The following is a 25,916-nucleotide window of genomic DNA, read 5'->3' as shown; positions in this document are numbered from 1 at the left end:
CTGCGAGCAGCTTCCATGAATAGGTAAAATAGGTAAAATAGGCAGGTAAAATAAGATTTTTCTTTTTCCTGCTCCTTTCTGAAGATGGATAAAGATGCAATTGTTTTCTATTTCCTTTGGTACAATTTGAATGTTTCCATGGGTAAATGAAATTAAATGAAAATCTGTGTTAGTCTGTCATCCTCAACCAATGGCTGGTAAGCTCTGCTTTGCACCTGCCTTACCAGAAACGTCAGCAATATTAGCAATATAAGGCCCATCCTAAAATATTTTTGTGACATTTAGCGTGTTTGGAGTCAACCCAGTCTCACGGGAAATCTTGATACTGTCACGTTAATTAATCTATTGTTTCGTGCGTGCCAGCACGATTTCCTCATTTTTTTCGTGCTACTCAGGACGAGTTTCAAACTAATGCATTTCAATTGGAAGTTAATTTCGTGCTATCATCAAGGATGAAGCCACCATCATGGTTTGTGCAGATTTTAAAATTGCATTTAACTGCAGTTCTGTCCTCAGTAATTTCTGTGTTCATAACAAAAAAGGTCATAGAGAAAATTGACTGCATTTATACCACTACAGCTTGTAAAATGTATACACTGCCAACTATAAATGCATTTACAGCATTCACCTATTCAGTCATAGAGTCACAAAGGTTTCTCTCTATTTTGAGTACATTTAGAAATTGTCATTGTTGATGCTTCAGTTTCTAGTTATCTTAACTAATAATAACATAATTTCCCAGTCTGGGATCATTAAATAATTCTATTCTATCTATCTATCTAATGAAAAACAAGTGTTACAAATGTGATACATATTGTACCCTTACTGTTGCTATTTGTCTAAAAGTTTAGTTTTTTGCTTACACTTCATGAACTGTTCCTGTTTGCACATGCATTTTTATACAAAACTGAGACTCACCACGAAGTTAGAGCATCCTAAATGGCATTAGTATGGATGCTGTCCTCAGTAATGTCATATTTTTGTCATTAATCAATGTGTTTAGTTAGTTTTGTAGTTGCTATTCCATTTTTTTCAACTGATAATACAAACTTTTGTCATTGCAGCTTGAGAAACTCCATGCTATTGGCTACAAACCAGTGCTTCTTCTAGGAAAGACGACAAAGAAGGAGCAAACAAAGTGTGAGATCCTCACCCCTCGTTGCAGACTGACTGATTTTGCCAAAGACTACCTCCAAAAAATTGGCTCATTTTATGAGTACCTTTGTGAAGGTGAGATGCATGCAATGCATGCTTAACAATTGGTATTATTCATGTATGAATTAAATTATTGTATTGGAAAGGAATTATGGGGCTCTATTTTCATGGCATGGCACAGGGTGGCGCAGTGCAAGTTTCATGCAGCGCAACACAGCACACGGTCAGTTTGGCAATTTGGTAGACAGTGGTGCCCTGAGATGGGTGTGGCGGCGCAGCAGGGGGAAGTGGGAAGCAGATTCAGCTTGGTGCAGTGAAAATTTCGTGCCAAAAAGCTGCACCGAAAGTGTGCTGAAAGCCCGCCAGCGCGAACCTGGTCTACTCTCGGCGCAAGGGGATGCACAGCCGGTGCAATGGTAGTTTGGTTGCACAAACGAGTTTCCATAATGTCAGGCACATTTAAATGCAAACAGTAATCACAACAACCACTATTTAATGCAACTAATGGAATCAACACGTAAATGTATGTCTATATCGTTGTCCCATCACATCTGATGAGGGATCAAAGGCGGTTGGCACACGTCATGGAAACTCGACCTGACTGAATTAACACAGATTAAAACTTGATGCAAACTAACAAGTTCACATGTCTCTCAGCCAACCACAAACAGCTTCGGCATCAGATAGTGAGTATATATTTGGCATCTCTCATCTCAGAAAATTCAAAAGAAAAGAGAAAAAGAGACGCTCGCCGACAAGGGACAGGCCACAGAGCTTGGCGATGCGTCCATTACACACAGGTGCTTCTGATTTCATCCCCGTTACGCATGGTATTTGTTTATGTTGTGATCTGTGCACACAACTCATATTTGTTACACGGTTTAAAATATTCATAGATCATGTGACGTCACACAGCGGTCGCAGCGCTATCTTGAGTACCGACTTACAACAGGCCATCTATCTGTTACCTTGTGGGCTGTGACAGCAATTCTCACAAAACGAGTGGATTAACATAGGCCTGGGCGATAAACCGAAAATTTACATATACCGAAATTTACGACAATAACCGACGTCATTTTGGCCATGTCGGTATATTCGGTGTCATAGGCATAACATCCACTAGGGACATGATGCTGCGTTCAAAGGCTGCAACAGGCCACTGTCTTCGGCCGGGCCGGTCCATTGATCAAACATTTGTCTTTTGTTTTTTATTCACTCAAAATAATGTCTCATGTCTTAGATTCTGATTCTGAAGTCCTCAAAATGTTTATTTATTTACATCCAACCTCTTCCACCACCTGCAGTACAACCACGTGATTCAATTCGAAGAAATAAAAAAAGCGAGAAGCGAGAAGCTTAGAATTTGTTTATAAGGGACTGTATATTTTATACTTTTAAACTTGTTCAGTTGTTGTCATTTCAAGTAATCTGTGCTTTTCAGCTGTTCAATCGTGTGCCTACCAGTTGTTTTAACTACTAAATAAATAATATAAATCTTAACTACAATGTAGTTTTACAGTCCTTTAAAGTGGCATTTCTGTAAGGATTTTTTTTTCTTTTTTTTAGGTGCGGGGGGGGTTACTTATCGTTCATTTATCGTTATCGAGGTGAGTTGCTCAATATATCGTGATATTGATTTGAGGCCATATCGCCCAGCCCTAGATTAACATTTCTTTATGACATGGCTCTTTTGAATGCTGCATTTTGATCACACTCTAATGAATTACACTCTTGATTCTACATCTTACAGTCTTGTATTTCTGTATAACAGACCGTTGCTAAGTAAAACCGTAAACAGTAAATGTGAGCGTCTTTATTAGTGGAAAAGGGTGCGTTTTTCTGTTTGTTTATTTTTTCCACACTGGGCAACAGTTCTTAGTGTATCGGGGCAAATCAGATTAACCATAACCTCCTCCCAGACTACTTCTGCTTCATCAGTCCGTGAAGGTCTGTCCGCGTTACCATATATTCAGTCACTGTGAGCTTGGACTTCCCCGACCAAAACATCAGTTTCCTCCTGTAAAATGTTTGGCTGTCTGGCGTCGCTGTCTCCTTTGTCCATGTCAAAGTATAAAGTGACAAAATTGCAGTGCTCCTTCACCGGACACATCTTAGTGTGAACTAAATAGTTTAGTTTCGCTTAATGCCATTTTTGAGTCAATCTTATGAGTACTCTGTCATTGTCCTGTATAAACAATATTACAGATAAAATAAGATGAGATGGAACTTTTTTCAATCCCAAAGGACATTTTCATGCCAAATGATTAGTTTATTATAGTGTGAATGGAGTAAATGCCAATAATAGTTAGAGTAATGTGCATGTGTGGCATACAGGGGGTGAGAGAAATTGTTCATGATGCTCAGCATCCTCCTCTCTCACAGCGAACTGGAGTTCCACTCCTAGGACAGGAGCAGCTTTCCTGATGAGTTTATTGAGTCTGTTAGCATCAGCTTTCAGAACAGGACGCTGACCATAAAGTATGTAAAGTCATTGTTGTGGAAAAAACCCTGACAGGGTGATGCAAGACCCTGACACCAAGTGGCTGGATATGGTCCTTTATACACTAAGAACAGCAGTGATAGCAATGGTCTGTTACAGAGAAATAAAATAATATTTTAATTAACTGAACAATATGATAATATTCTGAGTTATAATTACAGTCACAAGGAATTAAATACAGTATAGATTTGCTGAAATTGAATAGATCCAGAAGACTCACAAATTTCCTGTAATCTAAAGTGAACACAAATCTTGTTGAGATTTGACAACTTGTTTAACTGCACAGGTTGGAACCAGGATCCACATGTGAATGAGGAGCTAATCACACTGCACCTCACACCTTGTGACCCACTGGAAGGGCCAAGCAACGCGAACATGGAGGGACAAGCAGAGCAGACCGACATGGAGGGACAGGCAGAGCAGACCGACATGGAGGGACAAGCAGAGCAGACCGACATGGAGGGACAGGCAGAGCAGACCGACATGGAGGGACAGGCAGAGCAGACCGACATGGAGGGACAGGCAAAGCAGACCGACATGGAGGGACAGGCAGAGCAGACCGACATGAGTAAAAAGTCAGGTATGTACTAATGTTTATAGGGTATTTTCAATGAATTACATTGCTAATCTCATATCTGTTGATTACTGAATCTCATTATCACTGTTTATTAATACATTACATACAATTAAGAAGGAATAGTGTCATCTTTTAAAGGATATATGAGTGAACTATAATCTTATATTGCAGTGGCAACAAGGCATATGCCAGAGAGGAAGAAGCTACAAAAAAGTAAGTTTAAATTAATTTCCTGTTTGTTATCCTTACAGCACAAACCAATCATTTAATAATTTTGCATATTCACAAGAAATCTCTTTGGCAGGAACTTGGATAATGGTTTACTGGTTGACTTACTCAGAAAACATACACTGTGTGCCACTGCGCATATAGTTGCAAACATTGAGTGTAGCTTTAGTTCAGGCAGGCCACATAGTCAAGCTGTGCTGCTCACCTCATCAGCTGATGTTGGCAGGCCATGTTGGACAGGCTCATATCAGCTAGCTGGCTGTGATAGGCAAGCTCCTTGTCAGCGGACCATATCTCCTCCTTCTCATTCAATTGGGCGCTCTATTTAAACTGCATCGGTCGGCCATCTGCTTCTGCTGCTTCCTCAGCTTGCTGCTTTACAACCCACCTCCTCCCCAGCTCTTCCTTCTCATTTGGATCTGACTTACCAATGTCATAATTGGGTCATTGGTGCTTGCTCTGTTCTGGGGGTCTTGCTGACTCTGCTCTCCCTGCCTCATGTCTTCCACATAGGCGCGTGGAAGGGCAGGGAGGTCCCAGAAAAAGCCATGCCACCAAAATTACATTTTGCAATTGTAATTAAGTTTCTTGGACTGAAGTGGTCCTGGCTGAAGTACATGTAATTACAGGGGTTGATGCTTTGATCATTTTCCCCACATTATTTGCCAAATAGTTGTATGTTTTTATGAGAGATGATTTTTAACAGAAAACACAGGAAATCCATCAGGCTTAAAGCGAAACTCTCGCCAAAAAGCAACCAAGGCTTTATTTGGGATTGAATATGAGTCAAACCTTCGTGTAAAAGCATAATTACGACGAAAGAGGCACTTATAAGATTTACCGTAGTTTCGGTTTTGGGCACGATAATTTTGAACGGGAGAGCTAGGGGCATGATACGCTAGCATCAAAATCGCTATTTTTAGAACACTAAGTAGGCTCGACACAACATGAAACTTTGCTCGTAGCATCACCAGGGTCTCTACTCATGAACAAGAGCATTGAGAACATTGTTTGTGTACACAGAGTTTATGAAAAAGAAGGTTTTTGAACTACTCACGTTAGCTGCTGCAGCTCCTGCGCGTCGCCGTCATGGCTGGCAAAAAGTGTTGATCCCTGAGTGCGACCTGACAGGCAGGAGAGTAACGGTGAACCGCTCCTCAAGAGGCCTGTCAGGTCGCACTCAGGGATCGACACCACTTGTTGCCATGATGGCGATAAGATGGAAAACTCCACATACACCTCACTTTTATTATATCACAGCTGACGTATTACTTGATTTCATGTTCTTGAATCAAATCAAATCAAATCAATGTTATTTATATAGCCCAAAATCACAATCACATTGCCTCAATGGGCTTTACAATCTGTACAGTGAACAACATCCTCTGTCCTTAGACCCTCGATTTGAGTTAGGAAAAACTTCACATGTTGATGGAAAAAAAAACAATGGAAGAAACCTCAGGAAGAGCCACAGAGGAGGGATCCCTCTTCCAGGACAGACAGACATGCAATAGATGTCACGTGTACAGAAAAGAGCAACAAATCACAGTTTACAATTAACAGAAAGTCTGATACAAGTTATATGTAAAGTGAGTGGATCCAGGAGACGACCGAGCAGGACGAGGCATCACCAAGTGGTGCCTGAGCCACACGACCTCCTGTCCACCATGATGACCTGGAAGAGGGCAGGCCACACAAGATCATTAGTAATAGACAGAGAGAGGGATCAAGGTTAACAGAAATATAGATATGAGGAGATAGTGAAGCAGAGGAGAGCAATGATCCAGCAGAGCCCAGGGTGGACGATCCAGATCAGTCAGTATTTCAAGGCAGCTGGAGCCCGGAACGGTAGATGGTCCCAGGGGGCCGTGGTCCATCATAGGGTTGTCACAAGAACCGATACTTCGATACCAATTCGATGCCGAAACGAAAAAATAAATTCGATACTTGCTTTTTTCTGGTACCGTCAGAACCGAATATACAACTTTTCACTCAGCGAGCCATGTCGATTCTAGGCGGAACTGACGGGGCATTATACGCGTGTGAGCAGCACAGAGCAGTCAGCGGCGCTGAATAAGAAAACCTGCCGTCTTAGAAAAAAATGGCTTCAGCAAGTGAGAGTGAAAGCACAACACGTCGGCTCGTCGACAAGACAGGTACTAAGAGTCACGTGTGGAAATATTTTGCATTCGAAGCGGATAAATACGGAGCAATTCTAGACTCAAACAAGCCGACATGCAAACAGTGCCTCAGAAGTTTTCAAACGAAAGGAGGAAGCAGGTCAAACCTGGCCAAACACCTCAAAGACAGGCACCCTGACTTGTTTAGAGAATTCAATTTGTGATATCAAATTAGTATCGAGAATTGTGGAAATTCACAGGTATTGGTATCGACTACTGAAATTCTGGTATCGTGACAACCCTAGTCCATCAGAAGGGAGCCTGAAAGAAAGAGGGGAGGAGAAGAAAGAGAAGTAGGAGAGAGAACATGTTCAGTCCAAAGTTTCAAGAAGCATTGCAGTCATACACAAAGCAAAACAATTACTGGATCATAATTCTCTTCGCATACTGTACTGTTCACTGGTCTTGCCATATATACATTACTGCGCTGAGATTTGGGGAAACACTTACAAAACTTCATTACGGTCACTTACTATCCTGCAGAAAAGAGCAATAAGGACTATTCACAAGGTCAGCTACTTGGAACATACAAATCCACTTTTTATACAATCAAAACTACTGAAATTCACTGACATTGTATCTTACCAAACAGCAATTATCATGTACAAGGCAAAAAACTGACAATTACCAGAAAATATACAAAATGTATTTAGAAATCGGGAGGGAGGTTATCAATTAAGAGGGGAACATAACTTCAAAAGATTAAACAGACGAACAACCTTGAAAAGTTTCTGTATATCTATTTCTGGTGTCAAGCTATGGAACAACCTAAGTGAGGAACTCAAGCAAAGTCCAAATATCAACCTGTTCAAGAAAATGTACAAACACATGTTATTTAGCGGGTACAATGGATAATGGTCATTAATGATTATTGGTGATTATCACTTATTAATTGATGTGGCATGGTGATGAGAGGCAGAGAATGTGAATGTGTGTGTATGTGTGTATGTATGTATGTGTATTTTTGTGTGTATGTATATATATATATAAGCATGTATATGTGGCTGTGTATATATGTATGTAGATATATATATATTAATTTCATTTAGACAAAGGGGTGAGAGCTAACAAGCAATGCTTCTTCTCACTCCTTTTCGAATATGTCATTTATTTTACTTTTTATCATTATTATTTTGCTTCCTCAAAATCTTCATTTCCATATTATGTTGTGTAAATAATTTGTTAAATAGCAATCAGGAAGCTGTGTTCCATTTTGCATATTCGGAATAAAAATAATTAAAAAAAAAAAAAAAAGAGGAGGAGGAGAAAGCTATAGAGAGTGACACAGCTTGCAGCTTGTGGGAACAGAAAACAAAAACAGGTTTGAGAAATGCGATATTGATCAGAATAAACAGATTGTTTCTCGTCGGCAGCACAGTGTAATCTAATACTATAGGAACTCATTGAGACTGACACCGACCCACTGAAGAAGCTTACAATTGATATCAAGGGCTAATTAAAGGCTAAATCGAAGAAGTGAGTTTTGAGTTTGGATTTAAAGGCGTCAACAGAGCCAGATTGTCTGATGTCAGCTGGGAGGTTGTTCCAGAGGAAAGGAGCCCGATAGGAAAAAGCCCTGCAGCCAGCTGACTTCTTCTTTATCCTGGGAACCATCAGGAGCCCTGAATTTTGGGAGCGTAATGCCCAAGTTGGAATATATGGTGTAATGAGGTCTGACATGTACGATTTGACTTTTGATTGCTTTTTAAAGTTGGTTACTTTCACAATATGGAAAAACACAAGTTGTTAACTTTGTTGCTGACAAAACGTCATGGCTTACATAAAGAAATGAAGATCATTAAAAAATGGGAAAAGGATGATGTGAGGCTATTATTTGTTTGACCCTTACTGATGTCATGGTAAAGCATTTCTATTATATTTCTCACAGTTTTGTCATTTTTGGTATGGCAAATACTGCAGTACCTGAGGCACTGTTGCTATGGAGATGCCAATGCCAGAAGTTGCTATAGTTAGTTTCATTGCATTTTTCTTCTCTCCTCTGTGACAGGCGGGTTTCAACGTTGCTCCTCTCTCACAACACACACACATGCACTCCATCCCTGTCCCAGTTCAGTTCCGTCCACAGATGATATCCAGCCCTTGCTGGCATCTACATCCTTGACTGGACCTGTTGGTCCAAGTGGCCCTGCTTTGATTGTTCCCGCGGGCCTGACTTGTGTCACACTGTTCCAGCCTCCACCCGAAGAAGTCAGACAGTAACACATGACATAGTCAGTTATAGTGTGAATACACTTAGGTCTGCAACTTAACTCTGCAAACAGTCATCCCTTGGCGCGGGACCAATGCGCCCCTGCAGATCCACAAATGATCATTGGGGGCGCCGTGACATTCCGACACACCTCCATTGCGAAATACCACCCTTCCGAAACACCCCCACTCCGAAACACCGCTGTTCCGACCCTCCCCTCAAAACACCGTCGTTCCGAAATGAAACACCGCTGTTCCGAAATTGATTTTCAAGTTTACATTACTTCCTACATCAAACACTGCCGTCCGCTCACCGGCCGCATTCACACAACTCATTGCTTTTTATTGCTAATAGGCCTATGTCACTATCTTCATTTATTATATAGTATATTTTCGCTTGCAGCAAACACATTTAAACGTTTGTCTAATCTTTTTACACGCACTATCCGTGGTGCTAAAATCCCCACTTCCAGCCGCACTCGCACAATTCTGAAATAAACTGTGGCCCATGGGTGCGATCTGCCGGGGTATGACCCCTCTGCTCGTTCGTTTTAACATAACTTGTCTTTGTGGAAGGTTAACAATGTATGAGTGGATTGAGCACTGCTGCTCAGTTTGTCTTTGAAAAAAAAGCAATTCAAAAAAGCATTCAATGAACATTACATGAAATTGATTGTGTATCCATCTCTTATAGCCATAGACTATCATGACCACGGGCCTACACACGCAAACTGTGCGCACGCAAAGGCGCTGTAAGGCAAGGGCGCAAAGGCTGTTACATAATTACATTGAATGTAATAATGTCCGCAAACGTAATAAACCTCAAACACCTACTAATAATACTGACCGTGCGTGCAAAATCCAGCTGCTGACCCTCCGCTCCGCTGTCACACAACGGATCCCCCGTCCGCGCTCCCTCTCTCTTGCCCGAAAAATAATTTCCATGAAGAAAACATCGCCTGACATTTAAATTTAAATTCCCATTGAAAGTACAAATCTCAAGAAATCTGGATGTATTGCTCATTTGTAAACACAACACTTGTCAGTCTATAGGCAAGAATCTAAAGGTTTATTAATGCAATTCATTTCAAATTCGCTTTATTGGCATGAATGCCACAACAACAATATTGCTCCAAGCACCAAGAACCACGAAAAGAATACCTAGCACAGTAAATAATAATAATAATAATAATAATAATAATAATAATAATAATAATAATAATAATGATAACTTTGAACATTATCACAATTAAGTTATCAATCTGCACTGTAAACAAAATGCAAACATTACAGACTTCTAACCATTTTTCAAAAAGTGTCTGTATTTTAATTGAGAATAGTTTTTATATAAATTACACAAAAGGAAAAGAAAATTTGTTTTACCTATTTCAGCCATAAGCGGTCATATTGACCGCACATCATTTTGCGGGATTTCATACATTGTCTCTCTTGTCTCTGACTTTGTTAGCGGTCTCCAGCTGTGCGACTGTAACACAACTTTATATGAAGAAGGACTAACACTAATAGCCTAATTGATTGTTATTTCTTACACTTACAGAACTGTTTACGACTCGAAACAATGTTATTATATATGACGTTTCTGACCAAATGTCGCGGCTTCAAATGCATCAAATTCCCACATCCAGTTACGCAGGCAGCTGTCCAGGGTGCTGAACCTGGTGACAGACAAAGGCTGCACTCTGCGTTCTGATGTTTGCTGGGCAGATCTGTCCCCCTTGGTTTCTCATCCACTCTGTTGTGGGATATCTCCCACAGAGCAAAAGAAATACAAATTTTTTCTCTCCCCACTCGGCTCGAGCCTGGCTGAACTCTGGCTTGAGCCCACTTCACCCAGGCGCGAGCCTGCAGCCCCCGCTCCTGCTGACAACAGACCGGGGGAGAAAACAGACATTCCTTTGCTCAGAACCCATATCAGGCTGTGTTTGAATATGTCTGAAGATCGGTATAACGCATTGGAGCAATTTTCATACAATTTTGGATATTTAGCATGATAAAGTAATTTCAATTCAAAATAGCCATTTGTCCAGCTGAAGCATAATGAGCATAATGTCATTTATATGAAGTAGGCTTGTTTTGCGGTTAATCAGCCACCTGATCCGTTTGAACCCACAAAGAAAAAAAGGATAAATGTGCAGCCTCCGTTTCCTTTCTGATTGAGTCCGTTCGGAGTGGGGGGGTTTCGGAATGGAGGGGTTTCCCCAATAGACTTTTCGGAATAGCGGGGTCTTTGAAAAAAAGGGAAACCCCGCCATTACGATGAATTGAAGTCTATGTTCGGAACAGCGGGGTTTCGGAAAGGCGGGGTGTAACCATCATCATCTTCTATAAATGAAGCTTTGCGCAAATTCATGCAGGACATTGAAGTCGTAAGTGGCCCCCAGCTGTTGTCATCTGACAGCCAGCTGATTAGTCTCTACCCAATCACATCCATTCTACAGTGGAGCCTTCAGTGCCAAGTCTAACTGTATAACTTTGTTGCAATAAATGGTTTTAATCAATGATGAGAATGTTCCTGAATGCTAGATTAGAAAATTCTAATGAGCCAAAGGGGGGCCCGCAGTAGAGAAAGTTTGGAAACCACTGATCTATCCTGTCAGCGTGGGAAAGGGTGCAGTAGCTATAGCCTATGCTATGTTTATAGCCATATTAAGGGAATGGGGAAATATGCTTATTTGCAAGAATATGTATTTGTAGGGGAAGATTGGGTCTTATCTGATCCAAATTGAAAAATCTGACTGTGTGGAAGGCAGACATTAATATCTTGAACATATTTGGCCATTAAATAGGCCTTAACAAATGTTGGGCTTATCTTATGTGACCCTAAGGCATCTGAGAAAGTACACCTGAAAGAGGCTTAGCTGGGAGCAAGATTAAAATGAAATTTTATCGTAAGTGAACAATGAAGACATCATTTGAAAGGTCTTGACCTAGGGAGTAACATATTTCAGAATGGGACATGTGGGTGTTTCCTTCTCCTCAGGAATGACCTTTGAACCTTGAAATTGGGACGTTTTTGAAGGCTTCTAAATCAGCAACAAAAAGTGCTACAGATATGGGATCAACAGTTTTGGAAAGCTCTTGATCTAAACTACTATAACCGAATCAGTGTCAATAGGGGGCGCCACTGATGAAGGCCCAAATCTAAAAAAAACATGATCATGTTGTCAATAAGATGCATGAATTTTCACCTATTATATGTGTTCCCTATCCTTAAAACCTACCAATAAGCCAACAATATTCTTGGTTATGACTTCACATAATAGAGAAAACACATTGGAACTACAAAACAACATGGTGGCGCATAGCAATGTGTATTGCGACTTCCGGACATTTCCGCATCTTTGTAGTTTTCAGTTGATGGGGTTTGATTGATAGATTAGGGTTGAGAAAACATATATCTGGTTACTTTTTAATACAAAAAGTTTAACCTTGAGATATATGGTCATATAATTGGAAAATGTATGTCCGAAAAACATATACATATACATTTATTACGGTTTAGTAGATGTCTGTCAGACGTGACTACAGATATGCTTGACTGACGGAGATGCGTTCAGTGGCGGTAGGATTTTGTCATGTTTTCAAAACAGCTAGGTCTCGCTCGAGAGAAACACCGGGTGCGCACCGCCAAAAACTAAAACGAGACGGATGAAGAGAGAAAAAAAATCACAGAATATACACAGGCGAAAGGCCTATGCCTTATATGTCCTAGAGACTTTGTCCCGTCCTCACGACGTGAGTGATTGAAGATCAGATTGTGGCCCACGTTCAGTGATGAGGAAACTGTCACTCAGAGCCATCAGATCGGATCGGATTTTGCGTTCTGCGCAGGCGCGAGATTTTTTCCCCGGGGCCGTGAGCCGGAAGTAGACGGACGGCGGTGGTTGCGTCTTTCCTCCGAAATCACCGCAAGAAAGAGCGCCATTGTGCCCCTAGTTTGTGTAATTATCATGTACACCATATATGAAATGTACAAAGATGTAGCTTCGTCTCGCTTTTCGTACATCATCTTTCTTGAATGCTGAGGCAGCTGGTGACGTAAAGAGGTCAGCCGGAGGTAACTCTGTTACCACTAGTTGAAATGGGTACAGCGCCACCTATCGTACCGGGGTATGACACGCTTCGGCCAAAAAATGTCTGATTGAGTAGCATAGTCACCTATGGATGTAATCTGACTAAACTGTGCATGTAAATGTACTTACTGACAGCTGCACATCTGTCAGCAGCTGTGCTCCAATCAGACACATCACCAACTTTAATTTGTGAAGACAGATTAAAGTTGATTTTGTAAACACTAAGCACCATATACTCACCCTCATTCATAATGATTATTAAACAATAACCTAACATAATAAATCTGTCGGCTGCTGCCGGTGCAATCGCCAGTCTCCCCCCTCCCAAGGGGGCGGTTTGAAGGTTGCCCTTTGTCCATAGTGGAGGATGACAGAAAGAGTTTCAGTGATAGTTGTAGTTATATGTCTTAAATGTTCCATAATACATTTTAAGACAAACTTACGATATTAAATAAGTGTCAAAGTAACACACACAGAAACAATGCATGACCTCCATTCATGTGCACACAGTGATTTTTATTTCTGGACACTATAGACACTGCCTTGGACATGGTATGTATAACTTAGCAATATAGTAAAACGCAGATATAGGCCAACATCGTGAGGATAGTGGGGTGACTGCTTTTTATTGATTTTAGCTCTGCTTTTAACACGCTTCAGCCACATCTTTTGATTCAGAAACTGAAACAACTGGCTGTCAGCCCCTCAGTTATAAGATGGTATCACTCCTTTTTAACAAACACAACTCAGCTACTTAAGGTCAGTAATAGTGTTTCTCAGGTAAAAACCATAAGCACGGGAGCTCCACAGGGGTGCGTCAGCTCACCAGTTCTGTTCACACGGTTCACAAATGAGTGCTCAGCAAGTCACGCACAGAATTATAATTTCAAATACTCTGATGACTCTGCAGCGCTGAGCTTACTTCAGGTGCATGACAGCACTAACATTTATCATTCTGGAGTGGAAAGGTTTGTTGAGTGGTGAGATACCAATCATCTCACAAAAAATGTTAAAAAGACAGAGGAGATAATTTTCGATCCCAAAGGAGTCTGTGATCACAGCAAAATTGTCATCCACAACCAACTAGTTGCACAAATCCAGTCCTACAAGTACCTTAGTTTCCACATACACAGAACTTTAACATGGACCACCCATGTAGACTGCATGTGTTCTAGACTCCTCCAAAGATTGTACTTTCTAAGGAGACTGCAACTGTACAGAGTTGAGCAGAGAATTATGTTTTATTTTATCAGGCTGTGTGTGAGAGCGTAATCAGATAAGGTATGACTGTTTGGTTTGAGAACCTCCCTGCTAAATTAAAGCTAATGCACCTGGTTCAAACCGCCATGAAAATGATTGGCCTTGAAGATAATTACAATCTGCAGTCTCTGAAAGGTGTGTGTTGGAACAGGTGAAGAGAATCCAGGACTCATCCCATATTCTACACTCACAGTCTGAGCTGTTACCATCAGGCAGGAGATACTGAGCTCAGAGGTCCAGATTAAACCAATACAAGAACTCAATCAAAAACATGCCTTGAGTGCTGCATGGGTATCAGTTGTTTGTAAGTTAGTCTCTTTGTCTCTACCTCTGGTCCTCTTCAGTGTAAGGATCCAAATACTAGGTAATAGCGGGAACTGAGGCACTCCAAGTAGGAGAGTGATTTAAAAAGTCTTTATTGCAGCATGGCCATACAAATTAAAACAAGTCAACGCGTTACAGCCACAGGCCTTCATCAGGGCTGATATAAAATGGCTGTCCATATGTAACCTCCTACATATAGGGTAAGGTCACATGTCTGGGCAGGCCTTATAGTAGAATTAATAAACTGGTAACTTAATGATAAACTGGTGAAGAGTCATCTTACTTCAGCTCCCCAAAAAACATGGCTCAATATGAGAACAGGGAATCACAAATGTGGCAATTGCAATCATTGTGATTATATGATCAATGCCAACCACTTCACAGACGTTACTTCAGGTTACAGATATGATATTAAATCATTTATAAATTGCAACACTACGTTTGTTGTGTACAGACTGGAATGCCTGTGTAGCTGATTTTATATTGGGAGAATGAAACGTAAATTGAAGGTACGATTAGCTGAACAAAAACAGGCCATTAGGACAGGCAACCCCCAATATCCTATGGCTTTACATCACGAGACCAATCACAGCAGCTGTAATACCTTGAAGATCTCGGGCATAGAGCATATAGCTAGTTCAGCAAGGGGAGGCTCTTACAGAGAGAATCCTTTTGGATATATACTCTGAAAGCTAGCACAATACCCAGGCCTAAATGGTGAACTCGACTTCTCCCCTTTCCTTTGATCTAGGCGGGATCCAGCTCCCTTGGCCAATATGTGTCTTCCTTCAGCTTCCTGAATGAGAAACCCTTATTAACTAACCTGATGATTTACAGTGCTTCTTGTTCTCTATTGTTGTTTGCTTGTATTTTTTAAATTTGTTCTTCTTTCATGTCCGTTTTAATGTGGATGTATATTGTATTGTGCTGATAACACCACAATCTGTGTTTCTACTATAAGGCCCACCAAGACATGTGACCTTTCCCTATATATAGGAGGTTACATAAGGGTGGCCATTTTATATCAGCCCTGATGAAGGCCTGTGGCCGCAACACGTTGGCTTGTTTTTAAATTGTATGGCCATGCTGCAAAAAAGGCTTTTTAAATCACTCTCCTACTCTGAGTGCCTCAGTTCCAGCTACCACCCAATACAAGAACTCCTTCATGCCTCTGTCAGTTGGTGTTCTGCATTGGAGTTTAAACTATCACTACAACTTTTATGATCTTATTGTGTTTTTTGTAATTCTTATTGTGTGCTTTCTATCGTGTTTTTATGTGTCCATGGATATGTGATTGATGGGTCTGGCAGCGCGGAGTCTAGTCCGTCATGCAGCATCAATCTGTGAAAAAAAATAACACGGTAACAGAAGGTGAAGTCTAGAATGAAGCTGTATAAATCATTTACAGGTATAGGTTTGCAAAACAAACACTAGTATACAGTACAATACAGCCACAAACCTAATGGATGTTAAAGCGCTTAATATGTTATTAGCATGATTTAGTTCAGTATACTCTATGTACAAGAACTCAAAATGAATTCTTATGAAGCTTTACAAAACTGATTTACCACTGCCATGAACCTCCCATGGCCACAGAGGGGACACAGTGCTCTCTCCAGTAAATGTGTTCTCCACAGCAGCCACGTCAATTGCTGCAGAGTCTGGTACGAGTCCATTGTACCTCTGCATCTCCTGAAGAAGCAGTTTTTTTGTCTTCTCACAGCTTTCTTCGAAGGCGGTGGCGAAACTTGCTGCTGTCTAAACAGACATTAAGAGCAAGAACACTATCTAGATTATCATAATCTAAATGGCAGTTTAAGTAATGGACAGTTAGAATTTATGAATTGCAAGTACATGCATTTGTTGGCATGTTAACACTATTAAATACAGTAGATTGATTTTATGAACTTGTTTTATTGTTTTACCATTCTGACGGTAGAGGCTTTGTTTCCGTTGCCTGACACTAAGGTAGAGCCCCACAATGGACTGCTGAAGTTCACTCTGTGTGGTGCCCTCAGTAATATGAGGTGCATTTGGTGTCTCTATATAAATAAAAGTTACAGTAAATTCAATATAACAGAACACAGGACTATTTTTGTTCTACACACAAAATCCATTTTAATACAACTTGGGTGTAAAACATGCGATGTGCACTCTCTGAACTGATTTCTGTTATCTGGTCTTGCTTACCTCCAGCTGCCCATTCAATCACCTCAGAGATCCACTGTGATGTCATTTCATCATCCGAGCAATGTAGCTCTGTTTTTAGCTCAGCTAGCCTTGCAGTCTCGTCCAGGAGTCTTTGACATGTCTGATAGTGTTATACAATAATCAGGTTAAAGCCCTTAAGGATTAACAAGCCAAGTGAACAACACATGTGTCAATACATGACACAACAAAACCACAAATACAGACTTACCTTTACATATCTAGTGGACAGTGCTTGGTGTAGAGAGGCCCTCTTTTTGTGGTTCCACCCCAATGCATGCAGTGTAAGCATGTCCACACGTGCTGTTGAAAACAAATAACTAGTTTATGAAATGCAATCTAAAAAAGGGTACAAGAATATGGTAAACAGATTAATCACCTGCTTTCGACATATATTTTGTCGTCAGGGCACAACGAGATAGGTAGCTGTTAACTTGCTCCACCTCCTCACCAGCAGTTGTCCCTGCTCCTTCCTGGTTCCTACCACTCCATTTGATCTATAAGTAAGTAAAGAGGGATATAATGTTAATGCAAAAGCTACATACCATAGTTGTTCATAAACTTGTATGTTATTACTGTGCTTGTAAACGTTACAAATGCACATATGACACAAAAATGTTAAAAATACCTCACACTTCGTTGCATGAGCTCTTGCATGCATAACACTGAGGAACGGCTTCATTTTTGTCAGCTCCTGGAGGGCAGGAAGGACACTGGCAGCTTTTTCCAAGTAGGGCCAATATTTGCAAGCCACATCCATGGCAAAAAATTGAGGCTTGGCCGGCATCAGCTCTTTTTGAAGATAGAGGGGGTAAGCAAATATCTCCCCCCTGTACATATTAAGAGCTTTCAAAAGGAAGCCATGGCGACATACAGCAACCTCCATCCCCTCTTCATCCAATTTGGAAGCCCTCCTTGAACTCTCCCTTGCTGCTGTCGACTGGGAGTCCCCACATTTTCCTTTTCCATGTCTCTCACATACAAAACAAACATAAATAAAATAAATGCAATTAGGTCTGCTATATAGGTCATTGTTTATCTAAATTCAATTTCAGTAATATTTCAGCAATAAAGCTATTTTGTCACATTATAAAAAAAACTTGCATTTTTCACTGCTTTTTGGATGGCCTCAGTAAATGTGGACACTTCACTGTCTTTTGCCACAAAGAGCCCCTCAAAAAAGGCTGGCTCATCACTGCTGAAGAAGAAAGACAAATAGACAGATGCATTAATCACACAGGAATATAAATTAATCAATAAAAGCAATAGAAATAAGAGCACCTTCCACTTTGGCCAAAGCGATACAACTTCCTGTTTCCATCTGCAGAAACAGCCAACATTTCAGGTGTGCAGGCTGGGCAGGTGAATTCAGCACCACAGCAGAGTTGGTTTTCCTCAAATGATGAGTATGAAAACTCTAAGAAACTGCGCTGCAGTGCATCTCCATTGATATGTCCAGACTAGAAGACACAGAGAATTATACATTTTTGTGATGTTGTCTGCTTATGTAAATACAGTTCTTATATCCGCTCCTAATGAGGTCCTTTAATTCAGGAGTCCACTGCCTCTGGCATGTTCCACACAAATAAAGTGGCTGATGCAAGTCATAACGCCCTTGGAACATAATGCAAATAAACAACTTCATGAATACATACCAACCACATACTTAATACACATGATCTGTGTAGTGAAGTGAATTGTTCTTACCATTGATGGTAATTAAAATCACTGGTTTCCCTGGTGATATCATGATGTTTGTGCCCTCACAAGAACAGCATGGTGCCTTCACAGCTGGCAAAATGCATGCTAAAAAAACAAGAAACCACTGCATTACATTATTTGTAACAAGCTAGAAATACATATGGAAAAGATTAAGCTTAGATTGAAACATACCTTGCTCATGTGTGCAAAATCCATCCCCCTGTTTCATGATCTGTGTAGTTGGAGGAATAGCTTAAAAAAAACATCAATAATGGATTCCCTTTTGTGGAGTGGCTGCTTTTTGTGATGCAGTAAATCACAGTCGCCACAGAACCACTCCTCGGGAAGACAATCTCTGCACCTAAAAGGGAAAGGCAAAATGATTATAAAAAATTATTTCATGGGAATAGTGATAGGTACTATACATTCAAGTTAGGATATTCTGAATTAGGTGAGAGACAAAGTTGTATTTATTTGGGATATGTTTCTCAGGGTTTAGCCCCTTACAGTTGGGCACAGGAGGTCCTAAATAATTTTTCCACATTCCTGTGGGATGCTTCTGAAATTTTCAAGTTTTCTACCAGCACCAAAGAAAACACACTGACCACTAATTCTAAAAAAGCCCATCATGGAATAAGTTTAGTATTTAAGAATACCAACCGAATGACAGCAGGCTCATTGCAGAGGCAACACAAAGGATGACCAACAGCCTCTTTCTCTATGAGGCACTGGAGGTTGTATGGTCTTGACTCTCTCCAGCGCTCCGAGGCTTTCTGCTGACGGAAAGACCAGGATGATGCTGAGCTTCTTTGAGGCTCATCAGAATGACACGATGCCAAAATAGCAGAGAGCCTCTCCATATTTTTTTCTGTAAAGAAAATATAAACTTGAGTTATAAAAGATGATTTAGATAACAACCATTAAAACAGTTAATCAACAGATAGTATACACATATTTTCATCACCATGGAACTGGCTCTAATCATTAGTGTTCTTTATTTATGTAATACATTGTCTTTACAGTTTAAGGTTTGTTTCAATGTCTATCTTAAATTCAATTATACATGGAGATTTGAAGATTACATTTAAAGTTAAATTCATTCATCACTGTGATTTACCAAATTTTGCCAGAGGACTTGCTGAGGGTAAAGTAGGCAGATCTCCCACACTGGATAACAGGGAGCACTCAGTTGGAGGCTGTGCACCTGTAAATAAGCACATAGAAGAATAAGAATGGATTAGGGTAGGATTAGGACTGCAATCATGTTTTTTCTACCTACATACTAATTAACAATTGATATAATCAGACAAACTATATTCACATGACATACTTGGTTATGTAATTAACCGCAATGCCACTGAAAAAATTGTTATCTACTTTTTGATACATCAACAATTTACACAAACAACCTGTAGCTGAGGCTCTGCGTCGCCCACCATGCCTCCCCCTGGGCTTGCCTTGTCCTTTCCTTGTCCTCTTTGACGGAGAGTCTCTTCCAGAGCATGTCTGTTTCCTGATCTGAGCTGCTTCCTATGAGTTGATAAAAGTCTTGTCAAACTGATGTGGTTAAAGGTACTAGAAGCAAAAACAGATGACAAATCAAAGCAAACCCCAACATCTACTGAATCGAGGGATTTATACACTATCCCACCCTTACCATAATATCGCCATCTGTAGTTAAGGACAGTTACATTGGACAACTTGCTTTCCAATGTTTTGCATTACATATTTCACTAATGCACTACAGTTATGAACAGTCTGCCTGTGGCCTCAATTTCTTCATTTGTTTACTGAAGTTTTCTCCATAGCTCTAAGTGCAGATATCATTCACTACTGATACAGAGTCAGCATCATCTGGGCCTTTTTCATTATTTCCAAACATGCCACAGAGCATGCTTGGATGTTAAATACTCAACTGCATTGTTTAATAAAACAGTAAAAAAAAATCTTCTGCACTCATATTTCTACACACATTCAGTAAGGGATATAATTTGTCACCCACATGTATGGTCAAGTAAAGTATGATGTGAACACTAACCCGGGCTTCAGCGAGAATCTGATTATGCTTCAGTTCAACAGCCATGCGCCTCCCCTCTTTGTATTTGGGATTCTGGGGGTCAACGGTATATCTGTTGTCCATTGCAATACAGACAGATACAGACAAACAAATAAACAAACAAACCAATACAGACAAACAGGCAGACTAACAAACGGATACACAGATAGCTGAGAGATAGATAGAGAAACAGAGAGACAGATAGATAGATAGACAGACAGATAGCTGATAGACAGATAGATAGACAGATAGATAGCTGATAGACAGATAGATAGACAGACAGATAGCTGATAGACAGATAGATAGACAGATAGACAGATAGATAGATGGATAGATAGTTGGCTCTTAAAAGTGCCTTTGGGTCTATATGTGGAGATGCTGGGTGGGTGTTTGGGGATGGGGTGACAGAAACTACAAGGAGAACAGAGACAAATATTTAGTACTGTAGGCTAGCTATCAGTCTAGCTGTGTTTATTTGCAGAAAGGTTTAAAAAGTATATGCAACTGGTTGAGCCATGATTTCCCCATCTTCTGAATGAATACAAAAAGGTCACGTTTTTGTGGGCGGCTGTAGCTCAGTGGGTAGAGCTGGTTGACTGGTGATCAGAAGATCACTGGTTCGAATCCCAGCTCCCCAGGGCGGGACTGAGCTACATGTCGAAGTATCCTTGAGCAAGATACTGAACCCCAAAGTTGCTCCTGATGTGCAGTTGGCACCTTGTGTGAAGGCAGCCACTGCCATCAGTAAGGGTTCTGCGATGAACTGGCGACTCATCCAGGGTGAACCCTGGCCTACGCCCATAGATGAAACTGGATTTGGCCCCAGTAAGCCCCGCAACCCCTTAGGGGGGAAAAAAGCGGCAACATCCCGCGACCCTCACGGATAAGCGGAAAAAGAAAACGGAACGGAAGGTCACATTTTTAAAAAAAAAAAATCAAAACACAGGTTTTAAGGGTGCCTAATGAGACATTATTTCTCATGTTATTGCATATCACATAATAACGTACTCTTTGGTGATGCTCCACGCTCGGACATAGTTGACTCACCGGTAAGCTAGCTGGACAAACTTACAAGATATGGCTATTTTTTCCCTCACAAGTTAGAAGATCGTTTTCATAGTCTTGCGTTTAATAAAGAAATCATTGTTAATGTGAACACCCAGCAGACACACATCTTACCTGGAGAAGGGTTAGCGGGAGAAGGGCAGAATCTGCTTCCGACAGCGGGAAAAAGATATATGTTTCCTGCTTTGTCCTACAAAATAAAATAACCAAAATACTTTTCTAATCATACAATGGCTGAATCCTGCAGCAAATAAGAGGAATAAACGCATCAGATCATGAATATGGGACGATATGATGCTGAATATCACTGGATTATTAAATGTACAGGCTTGACATAACATTAAAAAAAAACGGGAAAAAAGACCGAGTTAGATACGATTTAAAAAAAAAAGTTACCTCGATAGATATGAAAAATAAATGCGGACATTCTAGCTATATTGTATAGGGAAAAAAGCAGGAAGCAGATATTACAAATAACCATAAAAGAGTTTTCTAATCATAAAATGGCTGAATCCTGCAACAAAAAAGAAGAGTAAAAGCATCAGATCCTAAATATGAGACGATATGATGCCGAATATCACTGGATTATTAAATGTACAGGCTTGACATAACATTAAAAAAACGGGGGGAAAGGTTCAGAAATTAAATAAAATGAAACCCCTTCAGTGCGCCGTGGCATTTGGCTGTCGTGCTTGTACGCACGAAATTAACTTCCAATTGAAATGCATTAGTTTGAAACTCTCCTGAGTAGCACGAAAAAAATGAGGAAATCGTGCTGGCACGCACGAAACAATAGATTAATTAACGTGACAGTATCACGACTTCCCGTGAGACTGGGTTGTTGGAGTGTGTAGTTAGTGTGTCATGTAGTGTTTGGTGTAGTGCGTTTAGTGAGTAGTGGAGTCGTTTTTTTGTTTAATGAGTCAGAATAATGAGGAGAAGCTGAATGTGGAGCAGCTATTTATTCAGCTGGAAGGAGCTCAGCAGACCTGAGCATTGCCTGCATTTAAATGTAAATAGTTACATATAACTTTGTAAATGTTTTAAATGTATGCACATATTTAGATAAACAACAATTTATATTTGCATTATGAGTAAAAAAAAAAAAAAAAAAAAATGGTTTGTTAAACATATTTGTGGTTTTCACAGTAAAAAAATCTAACGTTTTCTACTCGGATTTCATGTTTTTTTTTGTGATTTTAGGTCCATTGTGTTAATACAGTATGTCAAAATAAAAAAATAACTGTACAGTCACACAAGTGAGGTTGTGCTGAAAATAATGACACCAAGTAAATAGCTTTTAAGATGAAATATAATGGCAAAATCAAAAATAGTCAAAAACAGCCAATTATACCCTGGAATATCGGATTTCACAACAAACCTAAATATCCCTGACGTCCCACCTTCAAACACAGCCTCATTTGGCCATCCATGAAAAAGCTCCTTAACCTCCCACTTTTTTATAGGAATACACTTTTCTTACGGGCACTGCACTAGTATTCAATAATAATTAAAGATTCAATATGTAAAATGTTATCAGAATTTTGGGGTAAAACCTTACAAAATCATTTACAATTATCAGAAATATGTTTAGAAAGAATAGTTTAGATGTTATGTCAATGACATTTACCAATTGAAAATGCAAAAGGCTACAAATACAAGTGCATCAGTAAAAGTTGGGCGTAGTGCACGTATGCAACCTCCAGCGGGGGGGGGGGCGGATGTGCTCCACCACATCGGAGTGGGGTGGAGCCCCCCCCCCCCCCACTCCGATTTCGCTCCGGGGCCACCCATGCCTGACCCACAAGCAGTTTGTTTTTTAGCTGGATCTGTACGCTATAGAAAAATATGTAATTGATTCAATTATTGTTCAAATTGTGGGAAGAAAGACACCCGAAACAGAACTCATATGGACTCTGACGATGCCAGGTTTGGGTTTACGAGTACAACGCTGCTTTTTTTGGACAGGTCTGTGAGCAAGGAAATTCTCACCTGCTCCGCTTCCCTCACATGCTTTGGTCCACCATCCACATGTGGAGATCTATACTGTATTTTTTTAGCCTGGTGTTTTTTTTGTACTTTGTGTGTATAAAAACGGTTAAAAACTGCAAAATCTAACCTCCGTGTGAGCGCCGATCAGCTGAGCCAGAGCACAATGGATGTGGCGCTGCACAGCTGTAGCAGCATGTGTGTTTGTGTTTTATTACATCGGCAAGAAAAAAAAACATTGTCGATTTTCCTCTCAATCGCAGAGATTGGATTGCCAATCGACAGAAGCCTAGTTGAAACAGCAGGCCACTATGTTCATGCTTATGGTGATGTCAAAAAGAATGGGACAGAGCCATTCCTATAGAAACTCTCTTAATTCTCTTAAATTTGGCTATAGTAATCATCCATTTATATTGATCATATTGACTCGGACAGATGTGACTATTGGATTCCATGATAATCTTGCATTCTACTCAGTCTAATCAGATTTGTCAACTAGATGTCGAAATGGCTGTCAGTGTGATATACAGTTGTTAAAACGACATATTGCACCTTAATGAAAACAAATTTCCCCCTATTCCCACTAACATTATTAATTTATCTGGGTCAATGTTAATAACCTCTTGTTTCTTGTTCTGTAATGCAGCCAGGGCGAAGACAGCCAGGGCAGCGCCCTCAAAGATGGTCAGGGAAGCCGGTGCTTCGCTTGGTGGAGAAGAGGGGGAAAAGGGAACTTGTGCCACTCATAGCTCATCATGTCAAAAGGGGCTCATGTGTTATCAGTGATGAGTGGCGAGCCTGTCGAAATGCTCTGCCGCAGCTGGAATACAGGCATTTAACAGTAAATCACAGGCCACTCTATGACATGAGACTGAAATACAGGTAGACTAACAGGCAGTGGGGAGACTGACAGGGGGGCAGTGAGAGACTAAAAGGGGGGAGACAGTGTGGAAACTGACAGGGGTAGACTGACATACAGGGTGATTGACAGATTGGGTAGACTGACTGAGCGGGAAGACGGCAGCCTGATATGGCTCTGGAGCAGTACCACATACATACACACACTGTGCTGCTATGTTCATGCCCCCTCACCATATTGTCATGTTACAAAATAAGAGATGTTCATGCTTGTTCAAAGCTCTCCTCTGTGCGAGTTGAGATTCTATCTGTGATAATCTGTTTTATTCTGTGTTAAATAAAATTTGTAAAATTCTTTGTACGTGATTGCTTCAACTACTTTTCAACTAATAGTGGTTAAGTGATGCTTATGTGTTACTGAAGGAATACCTGTGTTACACTTTACAATAAGCAGGGTTCGTACACATTTTTCAAGGTCAAATTCAAGCACTTTTCAAGCACTTTTAAGGGTCATTTTCAAATTTTTCCAGCACCTTATCGCTGGGGTAAAATACATATCTACAGGAATATATACACTATTTTTTTTTTCACTTTTTATCACAATTATGTACATCTAAAATTATGTTTTATAATAACAAAAAGTTTAGAAATTAAAGGAGTCATCACCCGGAAATCGCAATTTCTCTCGTTAAATCATGCATATTGGTGTTGGACCTCTGTTCAAACTTGCCTGAAAAGCTGGAGTCTGAAAGTGGCTTATTTTTTTCGCTTTGGCTCTTTTTCCGAACAGGAATAGCGCACAGTAGTGCGCGTTCCTAAAGCACGAGATTTTGACTCTGCTCCTGTGGTGGCGTTACCACAGGAAGCTACTTGCATATGCATCGGCTCACAGCCATCCTCAGCCAGAGTGAGCACGCCGAATCTGCTTATTTCTCTGTCATTTTCACGCCATACATCGTCACCGCCAGCATTAAAACTCAGGTCTTACATGTAAAACACGAGTGTGAAAAGTAAGACGGAAAAAAAAAGAATTTACCATTCAGAGACATCCTGCTGTAAACGTGTCTCTTCCACCGTCTCTGCCTCTTCACTCTCCCGTTCGGTTTCCGACTCCGGCTCGTACATAAATGCCTGAATTCCGTAAGGTTTGTCATTTAGTGTGTGCGCCATGACAGGGGGCTGTTTATGTTTTGGAGTCTGTGTGCATGCAGGCTCGCCCCCCATTCCGGCTCTGTCCTTCCTGCGGCCAATCAACGCGCGCCTCATTACATATTAATACAATGCACATCCGGACCGGTCAAAACCTCGCGCATAATCTCGCGTGAGAAAGTCGCGGTATGAAAAAGTGTCAGAACAAGCTCTATGTTTGATTTTTTTTAAAAAGAAAATTTCTAATAAGTTTTAAGAATTGATCCAAAGCGATCCAAGAGGGACTGGATATGTAAAAAACCAGGTGATGACTCCTTTAAAGGAGAACACAAAGTTTTATCAAAAAAAATGGAAGCCACTTGGC

General features: G+C 40.5%; 2 protein-coding genes across 2 annotated transcripts; one reads left to right on the top strand and one right to left on the bottom strand.

The window, feature by feature from the left end:
* The first annotated feature begins 450 nt into the window (after positions 1-450).
* On the top strand, positions 451-24,625 carry LOC115583521 (uncharacterized). Its single transcript, XM_030420468.1, has 5 exons — positions 451-469; positions 1,065-1,230; positions 3,942-4,235; positions 4,404-4,445; positions 24,192-24,625. The coding sequence occupies exons 1-5, from the start codon at positions 467-469 to the stop codon at positions 24,329-24,331; spliced, it is 645 nt and encodes a 214-aa protein (XP_030276328.1). The 5' UTR covers positions 451-466; the 3' UTR covers positions 24,332-24,625.
* Positions 15,598-20,688, bottom strand: LOC115583518 (uncharacterized). Its single transcript, XM_030420464.1, has 15 exons — positions 20,474-20,688; positions 19,845-19,965; positions 19,553-19,639; positions 19,096-19,303; positions 18,628-18,796; positions 18,442-18,540; positions 18,016-18,194; positions 17,839-17,932; positions 17,363-17,707; positions 17,186-17,231; positions 16,946-17,037; positions 16,717-16,837; positions 16,452-16,568; positions 16,095-16,284; positions 15,598-15,867 (listed from the first exon to the last, which is right to left on the bottom strand). The coding sequence occupies exons 6-14, from the start codon at positions 18,442-18,444 to the stop codon at positions 16,244-16,246; spliced, it is 1,038 nt and encodes a 345-aa protein (XP_030276324.1). The 5' UTR covers positions 18,445-18,540; positions 18,628-18,796; positions 19,096-19,303; positions 19,553-19,639; positions 19,845-19,965; positions 20,474-20,688; the 3' UTR covers positions 15,598-15,867; positions 16,095-16,243.
* Positions 24,626-25,916: the final 1,291 nt, after the last annotated feature.

This window comes from Sparus aurata, chromosome 6 (assembly GCF_900880675.1).
Source record: "Sparus aurata chromosome 6, fSpaAur1.1, whole genome shotgun sequence".
In the NCBI taxonomy this organism is placed as follows: Eukaryota; Metazoa; Chordata; class Actinopteri; order Spariformes; family Sparidae; genus Sparus; species Sparus aurata.
This window is presented reverse-complemented; position numbering and strand designations above follow the sequence as displayed.